At 45.3% G+C, this 12,999-nt stretch overlaps 1 protein-coding gene across 1 annotated transcript in view; it reads right to left on the bottom strand.

Moving 5' to 3' along the window:
- Window positions 1-12,999, bottom strand: part of dop1a (DOP1 leucine zipper like protein A) — a 37,089-nt gene that overhangs the window by 5,218 nt on the left and 18,872 nt on the right. The window contains exons 17-29 of the mRNA XM_056285669.1: window positions 12,780-12,880; window positions 12,264-12,529; window positions 9,537-11,676; window positions 9,060-9,171; window positions 8,517-8,699; window positions 7,342-7,467; window positions 7,074-7,208; window positions 6,666-6,721; window positions 5,944-6,048; window positions 4,952-5,018; window positions 4,601-4,745; window positions 3,105-3,184; window positions 1,812-1,921 (exon numbers count right to left, since the gene is read on the bottom strand). Of these exons, the coding sequence (XP_056141644.1) occupies window positions 1,812-1,921; window positions 3,105-3,184; window positions 4,601-4,745; window positions 4,952-5,018; window positions 5,944-6,048; window positions 6,666-6,721; window positions 7,074-7,208; window positions 7,342-7,467; window positions 8,517-8,699; window positions 9,060-9,171; window positions 9,537-11,676; window positions 12,264-12,529; window positions 12,780-12,880 (3,626 nt within the window). The remainder of the gene's footprint in view (window positions 1-1,811; window positions 1,922-3,104; window positions 3,185-4,600; window positions 4,746-4,951; window positions 5,019-5,943; window positions 6,049-6,665; window positions 6,722-7,073; window positions 7,209-7,341; window positions 7,468-8,516; window positions 8,700-9,059; window positions 9,172-9,536; window positions 11,677-12,263; window positions 12,530-12,779; window positions 12,881-12,999) is intronic.

Raw genomic sequence — 12,999 nt, 5'->3', positions numbered from 1 at the left:
ATCCCAGTTCTAATGAAACCCTCAATCACAGGACTGAAAGACTACAATCCTGTTGCTCTGACATCTTTGGACATGAAGACTTTTAAATGACTAGTGTTGGCCCACCTGAAGAACATCACAAGACACCTGCTGGACCCCCTGCAGTTTGTCTACTGGGCAAATAGGTCAGTGGATGCTGCAGTCAACATGGGACTGCACTACCTCCTGCAACACCCTGACTCTGCCCAGTGACATACGCAAGGATCCTGTTTGTGGACTTCAGCTCGGCGTTCAACACCATCATTCCAGAAATCCTCTCCTCCAAACTCTCCCAGCTCACTGTATGCCCTGCCATCTGTCAGTGGATCAACAGCTTCCTGACAGGCAGGAAACAGCAGGTGAGGCTGGAGGAAGTCATTTCTAGTATACAGACAGTCAGCACTGGTGCTCCTCAAGGTTGCGTCCTCTCCTCCACTGCTCTTCTCCCTCTGCACCATTGACTGCATCTCCAAGGACCCAGCTGTTAAACTACTGAAGTATTCAGATGACACTATGGTCATCAGACTCATCCAGGATAGCAACAAGTCTGGATATTGGCGGGAGGTTGAAGGGCTGGTGCTTTGGTGTAGTCAGAATAACTTGGAGCTGAACATGCTTAAGACTGTGGAGATGACTGTGGAGGAAACAGCAAGTAAGGCTGGGGGAAATCATTTCTGGTATACAGACAGTTAACACTGGTGCACCCCAGGGTTGTTTCCTCTCCCTGCTGCTCTTCTCCCTCTACACCAATGACTGCACCTCCAAGGACCCAGCTGTTAAACTACTGAAGATTTTAGATGACACTATGGTCATCAGAATCATCCAGGACAGCAACAAGTCTGCATATCAGTGGGAGGTTGAAGGGCTGGGGCTCTAGTGTAGTCAGAACAACTTGGAGCTGAACATGCTCAACACTGTGGAGGTGACAGTGGACTTTAGGAGACACCCCTCAGCACTGCTCCCCCTCACAGCCCTGTGTCAACCGTGGAGACCTTCAAGTTTCTGGGAACTGCCATTACCAAAGACCCAAAGTAGGAGTCCAACATCAACTCCATCCTCAAAAAGGCCTAGTAGAGGATGTTCTTTCTACAGCAACCGAGGAAATTTGGTCTATCACAGGAGCTGTTGCACATCCATCACAGTCTGGTTTGGAGCAGCAACAAAACAGAATAGGAACAGACTGCAGCGAACAGTAAGGACCACAGAAAAAATCACTGGGGCTCCACTGCCCACCCTACAGGACTTGTACACTTCTAGAGCCTGGAAACAGGCAGGCAGTATTAGCATAGTCCCCCCACACCCAGGACATGGTCTGTTTGAACTCCTACCCTCTGGCAAGTGCTACAGAGCAATGAGCACCACAACCACCAGACACAGGAACAGTTTTTTCTCACAGGCCATGTCTCTCATGAACACTTAACAGTATGGTGCAGAAATAGACACTTATGTTGACACTTTGTTAATAGCCACCTCTGGTCACGATGTCTCACCTACATACGTATCTATGATGTGCAATACAAATGTTTGTGCAACACAAATGTACAACTGTAAATACACATACAACTTCTAGATAATTTGCCTCCCATGTCCTGCTGTTGTTCCATTTATTTCTTCTGTTTTTGTTTTGTTGTGTTGTTTTATTTTTCCTTTATCTGTGTGAGTGATGACTGCAAGTGCTAGAAGCCGCTGTGCAACGGAGTCAAATTTCTAGTGTGCATGCACACTTGGCCAATAAAGTTGATTCTAAAATGTAAAACACACCGGGGTAATGTAAAAAGTAGGTTGGTCCATACCTGTGGTTGCGGAGGTAGGGCACCACATAGTGCATGATGTTAACTAGCAATGGAATTACCCTCTCCTTTTCATCACTGTAGAACACCATGTCCAGGAGATGAGCCAGCACCTGACACATATAAACAACCAGAGAATTCAGCATTCACCACTGGCACAAATTGACTTTATGCTGTAAATAAAAACAGCGACCTGCTGATCTATAAATGTGCACTATTTGTTTTGCTTTCTTGATTAAAGAGTGATATAGGCACATTATTACTGCACTGGTAGGAAAGTATAATCCATCCATCCATCCATTATGCAAACTGCTTATCCTGCTCTCAGGGTCGTGGGGATGCTGGAGCCTATCCCAGCAGTCATTGGGCGGCAGGCAGGGATACACTCTGGACAGGCCGCCAGGCCATCACAGGGGCCCCCCCCCCCACACACACACACACACCGCACACACACACAAACACACACGTACACATACACACACACACACACACACAAATTCACACCTAGGAACAATTTAGTACAGCCAATTCACCTGACCTGCATGTCTTTGGACTGTGGGTGGAAACTGGAGCACCCAAAGGAAACCCACGCAGACACGGGATGCATTATGGGGGGCATTATGAAAATTTAAATTACAACCCCATTTCTAACACTGTGCTTTTTTATTTTATTTTTATTTAACCTTAATTTAACCAGGACAGTCCCATTGAGATTACGAATTTCTTTTCCAAGGGAGACCTGGCCAAGACAGGCAGCAGCACAAATAAAAACATACTTACAGACACAAAACAGAAAAGGAGACAAAATTAAAAAGAAAAAATAACAGGCATAGGGAACTCACATTTCAAAAGAGAAATTTCTAGGAGTCAGTTGCTTTGAGTAAACCTATTAGTTTTAGAGCTGCAGACTGCACTGAATAACTGCTCATGCAGTAGCTGTATGATTCCCAGTACACCAAGCCTGAAGATGAGGACACATTATACCAAATTGTCCAGCACCTTTCAGCATCACACTAAGTACAGTAAACGATTTATTGGTTTCCTAATAATGATTAAAACGGAAGCAGGCGGCTAGTCGTAAATCAGCCTATGAGCAGCTCAGTGATGGTGCCAAACTATGTACGGAACCAAACAGACAGTCAAAGACCTTGAGGACCTTTCCGCCGAGACACAATCAAGATGCATTGGTAGAAATGTTGGATATAACAGAGGACACTGACAGACAGAGAAACAGGAGTTGTGTGAGGAGTGAGCTGAGTCACAGACACAGTGGATTGTTTGTTGTTGTTTTTTTACCTCAGCCAGCAGTGTGAGGGCGTGAACACTGTACACTGATGGAGTGAAGCTGGAGGCCTCCATCACTGTGAGCATTAAATCTAAAAAAGGTACACACATACACACAAACAGCATCCATTAGTGGTAGAGAGCATAGCAGTAAACATGCTGCCATGCTGAAACATGCAAACAATTTGCAAAATGTGAGCGTGTGAACACTTCACAGACATATTGAGTGCACATGAACTCTGGAATTTAAATGTTGTATGTTAACATGTTGATAATAATAACAAACCCCTTTTACACTCCAGGTAGGCATAAAACTAGCCAAAACACAGCAATAACTAGAAGAGTGCACTCAGTAGAGGGCAGATCCCCGCCAGGCATATCTACCCTTTTCCGGCGCTCGGACTTGGTGACAAACCAACCCGTTTTTCACCTAGCAGGAGAAGGGAAAATACGGAGGCACCGCCTGCGTATCTCCCCTTCTCCAGTGCTCGGACTTAAGTGAAAAATCAGCTGAGGAGTTAGTGCTCAATTGCGGCATAAAATAGGTTTTTCAAAGGTTTTGAATCACTGCAACCACGAGAGGTCCTTGATCATATAGCCATAACTGCACAACAATTATTAGGCTGACAGGGCTAGTAGTATGCAAGATTAGCAGCAGACGAATACACACCCACACACAGACAGAAAAACCAGTGTTTGTCCTGCCATTATAAGACTTTTGTGCAGCGCCCAAGTCGATTGAATGGGAAATATGAAGAAGAAAAAAAGTTTGTAATATGCAGCACTCAAGCTAAAAAATCTACCTAACAAAAACGCTTTGCCTGTCTGTCAGTCTGTGGATGTGCAGCCTCCTAGGCGGACCCTCGCATGAATGTGACCAATATGAACTTGCCTTTTCCACAAAAAAAAAAGTTTGCTATACAACTATTTTGGTCTAACCTTAACCCTGTCTTTATTTTCATAATATAATAAAGCTAGGTAGACCGTTTATGCTCACGCGACTCACATTTACGGATGACTCGGGCAGCAACAAGAATATGCAACACTTCCTGTTTTGACTGCAACCTAGAGGAAGTTGTTTCTTTATAACTTTTGTATTTTTTTTTATTCTCAAAATTCTTTTAATACCTTTTGATCATGTCGCTGCCCGGTCCGAGTTGACTTGAATCGGGCAACGAAAGAGAGCAACATTGGTTGAGTGAGCTAGAGAGTAAAGAGAAGCGGCGATAGCAAGAACAAATGTTTTTCGAAGGTTTTAAATCACCACAGCCATATAAGGTTCTTTATTATACAGTCACTGTGCACAAAACATTTTAGGCTGATAGATCCAGTAGTTTGCAAGATTAGCCACTGACGGTCGGACAGACAGACACGCACACACACACAGCACCAAACGCATAATCCAGGCTATCGGTCTAGTGGGGATAACCAGTGATACAAATGGGCCAATTATTTGACGTGACCATAAAAAGCCAGAGAGAAGAGTAACTACAGTGTAAGCAGCTCACCTTCTACATCAGCCTCCAAGTTGGCTCCATCCATGACAATCTGAGGGGAGGCCTTCACCTCTAAATTCCTCCTCAGCCAAGTGGTTTGCTCCAGGGAGGAGCCTGCAATTGTCCCAATGGCTTCCACCACTTTATGTGTCACATCCTGGAAACACAAGCAAAGATCAGTCAGTTCAGCTCAGTTATACTTCAGTTCCCTTTCTAAAGTCTCACAGAGCAACTGACCTGCAAATTAGTACAAGGTAGACAGAACTGAAGTGGATCGACAAGAAATATGTGCAGAATCATCATGGCCAAAGAAATTCTTATTGAAACAATGTGAGGTAAATAGAAAGTGAGCTGAGTTATGACCTGCAGCTCCCGCTGGTCTTTCTTGCTCTCCAGATTTGGGTTCTTCAAGATGAACTCATTGAGCACCCTGGAGAGGGGAAAGGAAAGAAGAGCTGTGTTAAAAAGAGTCAGGGAAGGTTGAGGGGTATTGAATCATTTGGATCGACCGGTTAATTGAAAGCAACCCATTAACATTCACACACTGATAATGGGGAGCTGGAGGTCAAACAGTTGAGGGGTTGTGAGTATACAGAGACTTGCCTATATCTGTAGGGCTGTGCAATTTGGCCAAAATCTCATATCCCGACATAGGTCATTTCATATCCCAATAACGATACATATCACAATATAGCCCATTTTCTGTGAATTCAGTGAATAAATAGTTTCTGGTCCGTGCCACCCCAGCATGTCCACACGCAGGCAGAAGGGGCCACGTGTGAAGGGGCCATGTGTGAAGAAGCCATCCTACCCTCGCTGAACCACAGGGAGTAGCACGGCTATAAATGACTGCAAAATGCAGTAGAAACTCTCACATCGAGCTGAAATGAAATGAATGCACATAAATTAGGTGAATAACATGAATAAATATAGTCTCTACTGCATTTTGCTGTCATTTATGGTTGCATTAGTTTCTTGTCTCCTCTCCTCTGCTCTCTATTTCACTGTGGGCAGGGCTCAGCCCCTCCACTCACGGAGCTCAGTGGAGCGGAGGAGAGACAGACAGCAGTGAAGAGTTGACGACAACTACACTAGGTACGTTACTATATGTGTAATAAAAGCTTTGTGATTAAAAAGCCAATAAGAGTAATTTATTAATTCAATCTGTGCAAAAGATGGTCAGACTCCAAATGATGAAAAATATTGCCGTAAAGACTGTGATTTGTGACAATGAAATAAATGATAGAGCATAATATGAAACAATAGATATGTTTCTATCATCACACGATATAGATCGTCATATCGCATAGCCCTACTTGTCTGTGTGAAAAAGAAAAAGAAAAAGAGACACCAACCCAAGTATAAGGAACTGTCCAGGAGCGGGAAGTCCTAACTGTACGGAGTCCTTTAAAAGTGCTAGCAAAGATGGCCAACTGTCAACCAAACTGGAAACAGGGATCCTAGGAGGTAAAACAGAACAGTCATGAACATTACATTAATCCAAAACAATCACAAGCAAGGCTTCTGCACAGAATGGAAAATGGAGTTTTTATTTTTTTATTTTTATTTTCCTCCTTTTTCTCCCAATTGTATCCGGCCAATTACCCCTCTCTTCCGAGCCGTCCCAGTTGCTGCTCCACCCCCTCTGCCGATCCGGGGAGGGCTGCAGACTACCACATGCCTTCTCCGATACATGTGGAGTTGCCAGCCGCTTCTTTTCACCTGACAGTGAAGAGTTTCACCAGGGGGCCGTAGCATGTGGGAGGATCACACTATTCCCTCCAGTGCCCCTCCCCTCTGAACGGGCCCCCCGACCGACCAGAGGAGGCGCTAGTGCAGCGACCAGGACACACACCCACATCCGGCTTCCCACCTGCAGACTGGCCAATTGTGTCTGTAGGGATGCCCAACCAAGCCGGAGGTAACACGAGGATTCGAACTGCCAATCCCCATGTTGGTGGGCAACAGAATAGACTGCTATGCTATCCGGATGCCCTGAAAATTGAATTTTTTGATAAGAAAAACTGAAATTACTAACAAAGAAAAGCAAGCAGATGTAATGAAACTTTGCTCCCACCTCTGGACATAGGCGTAAAAGAACTGCAGCATGCAGACTTCCAAAGACAGGTGTTTCTGCAGAAGAAAGACAAGGAAATATGACATATTATATTGAAAGACTGTTGTCAAGTTTCAACTAAAAGACTAAAAACTGCATCAGATGTGGAGCGGTCTGCAGTCTTAATGAAATTCAATTGAGTTTAAGCTTGTGTTGTGTGAAAAGTCAACCTTTTCGATGTGACCATAAAGACAAGTATCATCTAACAGTTTCTGTTATCCCTGGGGACAAAATCAAGTCAACATCTAGACTTCAGTTAAAAGACAGGCACTTCAGTTACAAGACACTTGCCTGGAGCAATAACACCATGGGACTTAATGTGTACAGATGGTCAGTAGTACAAGTAAGAGGTTGGGCTAAAGCACTGACCTTTTCTTTTGCAATAGAGGGTGGTTGCTTCAGAACCTCTTTGACCGTCTGCATAACAGTCTCAGTCCGCATGGCACTGACCGAGCGCACAAGTTCTACCAGAAGCAGCTGCTCCTCGCTGGCTGTGGGAATCACCTAGGAGAGACACAGATGTTTGATTGGAGTTGTAGAATGGGAAATAACCCTAGGCCATTGCAAGTGCATGTTATTCAGACTCTCACACTGCACCACCAGGATGCCTCTGATATTATCATGTTTACAAACCAACCTTGTTCCTGACTGGAGTCTTCGCCTGTTTCCGCTCATTCCATACATAGGCAATAGCAGCCATGAAGTGAGTGGCGTGGTTCATGGAAATTGGACCCAACAGCTCTAGAATCTGCTGACGGAGATTCTAAAGGACAGAGGTCCGAGGAAGAGCATAAATTACAGTAGATCTAAGCAGATGAGAACCTACTCTTCAAATAGTCCCCCCAAATTAAGATCCATTATGAAACCGGTCAGCTTCTATGGAAATATGTGAATGCCATCTTGTTTGGAGACACCTACACAGTTGTCTGTCTAGACAGTAACAGAAACAACAGATTGTACAGGGAGGTAAATGAAAAACATAATTTATCTTTTAGGTACATGTGTTCCATGATAATTACAACTGATACTGATCAAATTATGATCAAAATGACTGGATTACCCCCGTGGGATTATACCAGCGGTAAAACAGATAAAATCTAGGCAGGGACAACACTTGCAGTCATGTATAGAATTGGCTGTCCTGAAAAGAATGAAGTCCTTCAGAGAAAGTAATGAGATCCTGTTTTTGTTCCTCTCCGAAGTATTCCAGTGTTATGCATTATGGGCTTAAAATGCAGTGAAAACCTTCCCTCTATTAAATTTGGGGCCACTCTGTGCACACTTTTTAAATATATTCAACAATCAATTTCCCCTTTGTTGTGTTCACAGAATTCCAAGGCTAGCTAGCATGATCTCTGACTCTTAGTATGTGCTGCAAAAGCAACTCCAGGTTACAGCTGCAGAAAAAGATGATTCAGGATTGCCTAGGTTATGGTGAAAAGGTTGAAAAATTCATCAGCTAAACCAGTACTTCCAGATGGGTTTATGTGCAATAAGAAGGTTTGTGCAATTGATGTAGGACTATGTATGCCTTTACTGTGCTTGGACAAAGTTAACAGCACAAATAAGTCATGGATGAAATGTCATTATGGACCTGATGATGGAAGGGTTTTTTTTTTATTCATTTCTAAAATGTGCTAGTCAATAGCTTGACCATAAGAATAAACCAGCAAAGACATTGCATTTTCTATGAGCAATAAAAAAGTACCCCAGTAGCTTTTATTATCCTATTTTACTGACAAAATATGCTGTCTGAGATGTTCCTGAGTCATTTCCTTGATTAAATGACTCTGGAATACAGGTCTGGCATACCTTTGTGGAGCCCAGATTGATGTTGGAGGAGGAGGCAGCAGAGGCGGCAGCAGGCTTGTCAGAGCCGTCGGCATGGTAGAGGATGCTCCACAGCAGGGTGACAGATGACATAATGGTATGGAGGATGGACAGGATGCCTGAACGAGCTTCGGCTAGGTGCTTCTGGTCAACACTCACTTGCAGCTGAGAAGCAGGATATGTTTAGCCCAATTAGAGTGTAAAAGGAATAACAATAAAACAGCTTATGCACAGTCTAACATAATACTTGCACAATAAATATGGCACAACTACATATGATGACCAATGATTCAAATAGGCAGGTTAAAGACATAAATATAATACAAGTAAGCCCATTCCATCATGAATGGAAATTCTAAATTTTAACAAAATAAAGCTTGTTTATAACTCACAAATAAAAAATATAATTTGATACTAGAAAAAATTACAATGGATTTCATGTTTTAAAAAAAGTTAATACATAAAAGCAATATCTGTGGCCAACCAGTATAATTAAGAAAGATGTGCGGTGCATAGTACCCTCACCTGGTGGTACTGAGATGTGGGATCCAGTAGGCAGTAGTGGATGATGGCTGTCACACCTTCCAGCACAGTCAGAATGAGGTCAGGAGGAATACAGACAGCCATCCACTGAGGTCTAAAGGATGACAGGAGATGACAATTTGAGAATTGTTTTCACATATAAATGCCACATTTCAGCATGAAGATTCAAGGTGTCATGAGCAATAGGTCAGTTTATACATCTGAAGGAGGTGGTAAAGTGAGGTTTCTGATGGTCAAGGGTGCCATCTTGTGGCAACAACCCATCTTAACCACTTGATTGTAGTTGCTCCAACTGAGACAGTAGAGTGCTTGTAAATACTTTGAGTTATTTTAAACTGCATTCACATTTGTGCCATTATTGGCATAGATACAGTAAACCAGATCTATTAAAGACAGTGAACCTTTGCATGTATCGGCTGAATGCATTTGCATGCATTGGCTGAAGTTCAGTGTTGGTACCTGGTGTCAGTGATGCCCATCTCATAGCGGTACTGATGGAGGAGGTTGTCCAGATTTCTACACAGCTGCAGGGTGACTGAGGCCACAACCCTTCTTAGCACTCTCGCCATGTAAGGTAGGGTGGCTGTGATCAGCGCAATCCACTGGGGATGCATTTTACACGCGTGGTGCTGATGCAATGCCCTGATCACTGCACACAGGAACATTCCCTGTGCTGTGATAGGCTGCCCGTGGAGGTACTGCAGTGATGTCATTGGCTGCTGAGGGTTGACGTGCTCCACCTCACCACCCAGTAGCTCAAACCCTGTTCCAGTCCCACCTCCTGTTCCCCCGCCCCCTGCCCCTCCGCCTCCCCCCGGCCCTCCTTCCCCTCCCTCATCTGCCGGCACTAGGACTCTGTGTTCTAGGACCACCAAGCTCTGAAGGAGCCTGAGCAGCTGAGACTGGACAGCACTACAGCTGTCTATCTGGTCTTCTGACAGGTTGATGAGGCTGTCCTCTGAAAGGCCCTCCTCCACGGCAGCCATATTGATCCCTGCCACCCTCTGATCATGCCACTTCTGGGCGCTGAAGATGGAGGAAAGCAAGCAGTGGAGCACAACCTTTTGAACCTTGCACTTGGACAGCACGTCGCTGATGAAACTGGCGAATCCCTTGGCTGAGCCACCTGTGACCTTGGCCAGCTCGGTGAAGAGGAGAGTGAGGACCTCCACACTGGTCAGCTGCATGGCTCGATTCCCCGCCAGGTCCTGAGCCCCTGCCGCCACATGGGCAGAGTAGTAGCTCCTCAGGAAATAGAGGCAGAGTGAGATGATAATCTCCAGGTACATGGCGCTGCGGAATGAGTGAGAGTGTGAGTCCTGGGGAATGGGGCAGTAGAAGTCTTTGCCCATGACAGAGACCCTGTGACGGGCCAGGAGGTTCTGAAGAAGGGAGAGCTGTGGAGTGTAGGTGTTGTTGATACTGGTGGTGGAAATGGCACTGACAAACCCTGAGGGAGCAGCCCTGACCATGGCTGCTATGGCTGACAGGGCGTGCAGGGCCCGGGATGAGTCGTACAGCTGGAGGTAGAGCAGGACATGCTGGTAGAGAGGGTGGATGTTAATCTGGGTTGGGGCAGAGGATGATCTACGTCTCCCTGTGACAACAACGCCCCCAACTGTCCCGCCTGTGCCTCCACTGGGCGAGTCGGTATCACTCTCGATCTCAGACACTTCCCCTTCCCCACAGCTGTACCAATTCTCCAAGTCCAGGCTGTCCCCGAAGAAGATACTGGGTGGACGGATCTTATCAGCCTGATTGGCTGCCTTCTTGAGCCTCTCCTCCTCTTTCCTCTTAGTCTTCTTGATCTTTGGCCTGGTCCCGGGAGATTTGTCAGATAGCCTCTCTATGATCTTGCCCCTCAGGCTGAGCTGGGTGCTGCTGTGGCTACGCTTGCGGGCCTGAGGGTCGTCGACACGTAGGCTGTGGTCTGGGGTGGGGGGACCAGAGCTGTCCGGTAAAGTGACAATGGACGGGGATGAACTGTGACGAGTGATGCCTTCTCTATGCTGCTCTGCTGCAGTCATGTCAGCCGTGGTGACAGAAAGAAACTCCAGCGTGCTTCCTGCCAGCATCTCCGGCAGAGTTTGGTGGCGTAAACTGGGATGAGGGCCAGGGTCGAGACGAGGGCCTGTAGAAGTTTCTGAGGAGGTGCTGTCGGAATCCGTTTGTGGCCAGGCTTCAGGTGGAGATGGCGTTCCTATAGCCCGCTCCTCTACTAAATGAACAACATTGTCTATCAGCTCTGCTAGAACACAGGATACCACTTCCTCTATTGAGTCCTGATCATCTACAGGCATGATATCTGAGCACCTAGGCTGTTCTGAGCCATTGACTGTGCTGATGGTGCCATCTGGCTCCTCAAAACTGCCATTGTCTACAGTGGAAGAATGGGAGCCACTGGACTCGGAGCTCTGGGGTTCCCCCTGCTGGTCAGCTGACTGATATTCACCAGTCAGTTGCAGGTTCTCACTGCTCAGGCTCATAAAGGACAGACTATCACTCAAAGGGTTGACAGTCAAACAAAAGGGCTCCATGTCACCCAATGGCAGCTGCTGCTGTCCCAACTTGACACTGTCCCCTTGCATTTGATTGAAGTCTGTAGAAAAAAGAAAATGCCTTTTTAGAAATAAAATTCAGATAAGAAAAAAAAGCAAATCTCAAAAAAAGAGAGGAATTAAAATTCATTCAAGACTTATCTTAGGTTCACTAAAGCCAAGAACACGATAAAGAATGTAAAGTCCGAATATAACCCAGATATGGCCATGACAACTTATTTTCAAAATTATTTTCAAGAATGTGTAGAGTCAGCACCAGTCTGGGCAAACTAGGGCAGGTTCCCATGTCCAGTCGGCACATGTTGTCTTGTACTGTGCAGGAGTTTAGTATTCAAATTTCCTGCCTCCCAACTGAGCCTTAGACCAGTCTGCATGATGTCACAATTATATCAAACATGTTTAATTTTTATGACTCAAATCTAACATGCTTGTGTAGTTTGAACTGGTCATTGACAAAAAAACACTAAATGTGTGCGCCACTAAAAATGAAAAGATTGGAAATCTGCAAATTTCAATTGTTAAGTGTGTGCTGCCTTGTCTTCTCACAGTCTGATATGATTTTAAAAGTCACGTAGTCTATCTGGGGCTTAAGGCTTAGCTTCAATCTGAGCTAACAGATAATGCTCACTTTCTGAAAAGCCAGAGTCCCTGGTATAGATGGGTTCTGATGGGTCCAGATCGGGTGGGTTGGAGAAGGCTTGGGCCAAGTGGCGCTGCGCCTGGACTCTCTGGATCGAGACCCGGTGAGTCTTTGGGTGGAGCAGGAGCAGGAGGAGAGGCTCAAGAACCCGAGCGATGTCATGCCTCTGAAGAACCTGGTTCAGCCAGGCCCGGCCCACGGCACTGGCAGATGGATCCCAGTAACTCAGACTGTCTAGCATAATGAAGAGAGACCTAGAGAGTGGGACAGGATGACAAGGACAGCGAGCGAGACAGACATCCAGAAAGACACAAAGACAAGAGACAGCGAGAGAAAGTCAGCAAGAGAGAACAAAGAACAGAGACAGGGAATGGCAGGACAGTCATTTCTCGAACTTTAGTGCAAAAAAAACCCAACCAATCTAAGACATTAAAGGAGAATATGACTTGACTTCAAGAAATAATCAAATTAAGGACTAGGCAGCAGATTAAGTACCAGGCCTACCTGTCAAATGTTCGGTTAAAAGGGGAAGACTTGGTGATGTTTAAATCTCTTGTCAAATGCCACAGCACAGAGAATTTTACATGGGCCTCCAGGCGAATTCTCTGAAAGAATATTGGATACATTTTTGATCAGCTTTCAAAGAGTAAGTGCCTTTACTTGTGTATGTGTGTCCATAGACTCAGAGAGAGGTTCCCCTTTGTTGTCAGTTCGTGTGTATGAG

This window comes from Lampris incognitus, chromosome 9, assembly GCF_029633865.1.
Source record: "Lampris incognitus isolate fLamInc1 chromosome 9, fLamInc1.hap2, whole genome shotgun sequence".
NCBI classification, from domain to species: Eukaryota; Metazoa; Chordata; class Actinopteri; order Lampriformes; family Lampridae; genus Lampris; species Lampris incognitus.
This window is presented reverse-complemented; position numbering and strand designations above follow the sequence as displayed.